Here is a 5695-nt window from a genome sequence, read left to right as displayed (position 1 = left end):
AGTAGGCTTTCTAAAATGCCCAAAATCCCTAGAATTTCATCCCTGGAAATCGAGATGTTACACTCAGCAGGTTGGGCTTCGGACATTTGGGCTTCGGTTTGGGCCATATTTGGACTTAGATGCTTAGGGCCTTGCTAGGCCATCAAGTTTTACATTGACGTTTGTTTTAGGTTGTTGGAAAAGGTCCATGAAAGAGATTGGGCCCAATTTGGAAAATTGGGCCATGATTGGGCCTTGGATGATTAATTTGGATTTGGGCCTTTCGGATTGTAGGTATGGGCCTTAGTCTTGGTCCAAGCTACGTAAGGGGTAAAATGGTATTTTTACCCTAATTTTTGGATTGATGGTTATGGATTGGAATCTAATTATTAATTGGATGTCATTGGCATTGATAGCGCGAAGATTTTAGCGGGCCAACAACCAAAGATCCTTTCTATGAGATTCGATAGTGCGAGGTGAGTTTCCTCACTGGGTTTAGCGGGTCGAAGGCACCAATGTCGACCCATGATCTTGTTATGTTAGGATGCTAGATGTCTGCGTGACTCTTGCATGTGTTATGTACTCCTATGCTTACCGGGCGGGGCCCGATGACCATTTTGTATGCTGTGTATCTTTGTGATTATTGCATGTGTATGTGTTTATATGTTATATGTTTACATGTATGTCGGGCGGGGCCCGATCTGTATACCGAGTGGGGCTCGATTCCAGGCGGGGCCCGATGCCGGGCGGGGCCCATTATGTGTTTATTATGTATGGTATGTGGTATCTTGAGGAACTCATTAAGTTTTGTGCTTATGGTTTTTAGTTTATGTTTCAGGTACTTCCAGTTCCAAAGGGAAGAGCTCGGAATGCTTGCAGAGCACACACCACGCGTTTCCGCATCTTTGTGATTTACTCCGATTTTGAGGATGTATTGATACATTTTGATAACCGTGGTTTCATGATAATGATATGGTTTGATGTTTATTAATCTAAAAATGAAAAAATTTTATGGTCTTATTTATCGGACGTTACATTGTATTTAATATAACTTGTTTATATCCCGAATCATTGCCAGACACCTCGTATAGATAGTTTGAAATACTCTTTTTTAAAATGAATATTCGAAAACCATTTAGAATAAAAATTTTGCTAAAAACAAACATCCCAAAAGCATTTGAAATATTTTAACAATAAAACAAATAGCTAGCCACAGTGTAAAGGGTCATGTATATATCTCACGGGCTGTTCCTTTTCCATAAAACAAATCAGAGGCATGTTGATCAGAATTTGATGAAGCAAGATCATTGTTTTCCTTCCAGATTGCATAACGTGGGATTGGAACTCATGAGTTTTCTAATTTGGTTGTTGTTGAAGAAGGACATGTTTCGAGAAGAAAGGTTCGACCATTATCTTCCAGAATTGAAAATCTGTTTGATTGAGAAGAAAGGCTCATCAATGATGAGAAAGGTCATCCTTTTCGGTTGCATTAAATGCCATTAGATATAGAGCCATTTTGTTAATATGATTAGATGGAGGAGAATAAACAAAAGGCTGGAGGTTGCCTCTAACTTAGCGAGATGACCCACCTTGTTAGATATTTGGGGTCGGTTGGAATTTTAAGAATCGTGATGACACTTTTAAATTGAAGTATTTCGGTGGTATTCCCATAATCAACAATTGGATTAGACTCGGAATGAGAGAAAAGAAGAACAGAGAATGAGAAATTATGAATTTCGTATGTGTGCCAGAAAATATGACCAAAACTTGTTTTTAGATCCGTGTCTAAAAACTGTCACTAGACAGTTTCAAACAATCATAGAAAACCCGCCAAAATTATCACAAAATAGATTTTAAAAAACAGTTTTTAGATCCGTGTCGACCCTAGCCAGGGGATGCCGCCCCTTGGACCCCGCTTCCAGGGGAGCTGCCTCCAGACCTCCGTTCGTTCAGGGGCTTCGCTCCTGAATGACAGTCTACTATGAATCTTGAACAAAGTCAAACAAGTGTGCAGTGTGCACTCCACGTCTTCCTTAGTTGCTTAATGTTTATCAACATTATATTTGGCCAACAAATTAATCCATTACGGTTAATTACAATATTGATAATACATATCACCAACAAACCTGATAACATATTAAAGCTCAATTGAGGAGGATTTCATTCAATAAACAAATAATAGGATACAATAGGTATAGATAGATTTTACTTTACGTAACAGACCCTTAGACTATGACATATTGCTAAACTAAATAGTTCAAAATATGCAGGTTAGACTATGACATATTGCTAAACTAAATAGTTCAAAATATGCATGAGGGCTATCAATCAAAATAGAGAATCTCGTAAAGGTCATCATGCTTGATTTTCTTTGACATAATAGAGCTCTTCAAATAAGATTGTCTCAATTCGTTGAGCTCCTCTTTCACTCTAACCATATTAGGCCTTTTCTTGCCCTCTAGTTCCAAACAATCTTTGGCAAGTCTAGCAAAGTATCTAATATGTTCATTGAGCCCATCGTTTTTCACTTTATCATCAAGAACTTGAAGCAAGTGGCCCCTTTCCAGCGAAGAAATGAAATAGGCTGCCAGACCCAAGTCACTTTCAGTTCTATCATGTGAAAACACTTTTCTGCTTGTAAGCAGCTCCACAAGAACCATGCCAAAACTATAAACATCACTCTTGTCTGTCAAAATTCCTGATCGAAAGTACTCTGGATCTATGTATCCGAGAGTCCCATGCACCAGTGTCTGTATGTGAGTCTCATCAATTGGAATGAACCTCGAGATTCCAAAATCAGACACTTTGGCAATGTAGTCGTCAGTCAAAAGTATGTTCAAAGATTTAATATCTCTATGAATGATTTGTGTCGTTGAGTATATATGAGCAAGGGCTTCAGCAGTCTGCGTGGCTATGTTTAGGCGTCTTTCAAACGTCATTGAAGATATGAAGTCTTGTTCATGAAGGTGGTGGAAGATAGTTTTGTTGGTTACAAACTCATAAAGCAGGAGAGGAGTTTGCGTCTCTAAGCAACAACCCAAGAGTTTGACGACATTTGGGTGGCTAATTTCTGATAGAATAATCACCTCATTTATAAACTGCTCGATCTGGCTCTCATCAATTGACTTAGCTTTCTTGATGGCAACCGTTGTTTTATCTGATAGTGTACCTTTATAAACTATTCCATAACCTCCTTGACCGATGATATTTGTTTTGTTGAAGTTATTGGTTGCCTTTTCAAGATCTCTTGCTGCAAAAATCTTGGCCACGTGGGAGGATTGTTTAGATTCAAATAGTACTTTCTGCAAAATCAATCCGCCATTTTTCTTGAAGAATCTCTCCCTGCTCTTCATGATCTGCCTTTGTCTGAGTCCCCAGTATATGATAAATGTTAACAAAAATGAAGCTGAAGTTCCCATGCTGATTCCTGTCGATTAGAAATAGCAATCACGACAACAAAATTAACTCAAGATCAGAACTTATACGAGTTAACCATGTGAATTGTGTCATAGAGCTGTTTATACTAACCCCAATAGACTGAATTTCCAAGCGATTTGATTCCTTGTGTATAAGAGCAACCATTCCCATCCTTTCGACCATCTCCCTGCTGCCCTAAGGGGCATGAACAGTTGTAGCTCCCATTTATGTTACTGCAGTCGTATTTACAATCATGTTGAGCTCCTTGACACTCATCGACATCTGAAAAAAAAAATCATAAATGTTCATGAAAAGTGTGTACTTATTAAAACCTGTTGATGGTATTAAACAGAAACGTAAATCATTACGTACCTTGACACCCATTTGGCAGGTATGGGTTACCTTGGTACCCTTTAGCACACTGACAGCGATACCCCTGGTAAGTTCGATTGGACTCAGTCGTAGTATCAAGGCATACGCTATTTTCTTGACAAGCATATGTAGACATGTTCTTTTGAGCTTCTTCACAGGTTATGTAGTCAACCGACCATTCAAGAACAACAGGGAAAGCCCGCTTCTTCAAATTATCAACGTCTTTTTTACGAAATATGTAACCACCTTTCTCAACAAGAAATCCATACGTGCAGTTATTATAACTCCAGTTTCCCACGTTCTCCCCTCGTGTGTTGCTTTGTGCATGGATCCGAAACCTTGTGAGGTAAGGAGGGACCGGAACCTGGCTGCAACCCATGCCTAAACACGAACCTCTGGTTAACCTATCGCAACCAGTCATTGATAGGCATCCAGTATAGTAGCCTTCACCCTTAGCAGTCTTCATGTTGGCTCTAGCATCACACCCAACTACAGTCAAGAGATTCTCAGTGCTTGAGACATGAAACCTGGACAACTGTATTTTGGGTTCTTGGCTGATGGTTATTTTATGAGCTGTGTTGTAACAACGATAACCTATCGGCAACAAGCCACGCATATAGCCATCAAATGATATGTGTAACAGTTTGAATCTGGTTTCTGAAACACTTAGTGTAGAACAATTTACATGATATTTTTTGTTTAAGTAGCAGCCTTCTATGATCCCAAATGGATATGGGATCGTAATGTTCCCACATTTATCGGGGCATCCAGGAAGGGATAGAGCTACTTCAGAGGCTGCTTTTGTTCTTGATAGTATTACAATCAGTATTATGAAAGGATGAAGCAGTTTTAGCAGCTTTCCTGTAGTGATTCCTCTTGATTTTGCCATCTAAATCGATTTGGAATCAGTCTTTGGTTTCTATTAATGCTATAAAACCAACCTAAATGACCAAAGAATAGGACAAACAACCAACGTATGCAAGACGCAGACTCATATCGCATCTTACTTACTGTAGAAGGGCGTCTTTAATACTAGTCATATGTGCATACTTTCTAAATTAGATTCATTTCCTATACATTCATTGATAGAACCGATGTGGATGACTTTTTTTTTTTAGTTTATTTCTAGTTCACAAGCTGTTAACTTTTTCTTAGATGGGAATATATATCTCAAGCCAAATTCATTAAGACAGATTAATTAGGCGGTTGTTCATGTGTTCTTGACTTCTTCTATATGTATGGATCTATTGTTGCATGTTTTATAGAGATTGTCCACTAGCTAGTCTTTACGCATAACTTTGATCTGGTCAATTAAGTAACCAATAATATGAATCATTTTAATGCCCAATTTCTGTACTTTAGAATATAGAAATAATAAAAGATAAGTAAAAGTTTTATTGTCATTGTAGGGGTTCATTGTTTTGGGGGAAATAGCCATTAATATCGCCTTTGAGAACGATCTGGACTGCCTGCGAGACATATTTGGACTGAAAAGTTACCGTTAAATGTGAACCCGTTCATTTTTTTTAGCCGATATTTTAATCTACTCCTAAGCTAACACCTAATACCACTTATGTCCACGAAGGGACTTGAACAATCGACCTCAAAAAGGAAAAGTAACACCTGATATATCGTTGGGCTAGAAGCTTTTTGGTCTGAACCAGTTTATCTTAACTACCTAGAAAAGAAAGATGAATAAAATAAGATGCCAGCTTATTAAAGTGGATACTCAAAGTTCTATTTATAGAGTGCTTCGCTTATTTTATGTGTTTATCATCTTACTATGGTTTGAGATCGGGCCAAAGTACTTGTTTGGATGAAATAAAACATTTGAGGGTGTGAGAGTAAAGGGGTAGGGTATTGTCGTGGGAAGAGGACACATATCGACACGAGTGTTGAGGGGTGAGAGAGAGAGAGAGAGAGAAAG

At 38.4% G+C, this 5695-nt stretch overlaps 1 protein-coding gene across 1 annotated transcript; it reads right to left on the bottom strand.

The window, feature by feature from the left end:
- Positions 1–2255: 2255 nt before the first annotated feature.
- Positions 2256–4395, bottom strand: LOC145121601 (wall-associated receptor kinase 2-like). Its single transcript, XM_079057319.1, has 3 exons — positions 3769–4395; positions 3508–3678; positions 2256–3406 (listed from the first exon to the last, which is right to left on the bottom strand). Exons 1-3 carry the CDS (start codon positions 4382–4384, stop codon positions 2304–2306), a joined length of 1890 nt encoding a protein of 629 aa, XP_078913445.1. The 5' UTR covers positions 4385–4395; the 3' UTR covers positions 2256–2303.
- Between the last annotated feature and the right edge of the window lie 1300 nt (positions 4396–5695).

This window comes from Lactuca virosa, chromosome 6 (assembly GCF_052849685.1).
Source record: "Lactuca virosa cultivar CGN04683 chromosome 6, Lactuca_virosa_CGN04683_v6, whole genome shotgun sequence".
Taxonomy (NCBI): domain Eukaryota; kingdom Viridiplantae; phylum Streptophyta; class Magnoliopsida; order Asterales; family Asteraceae; genus Lactuca; species Lactuca virosa.
Note: the sequence above shows the minus strand (reverse complement) of the source record. Positions and strands in the feature narration are given on the sequence as shown.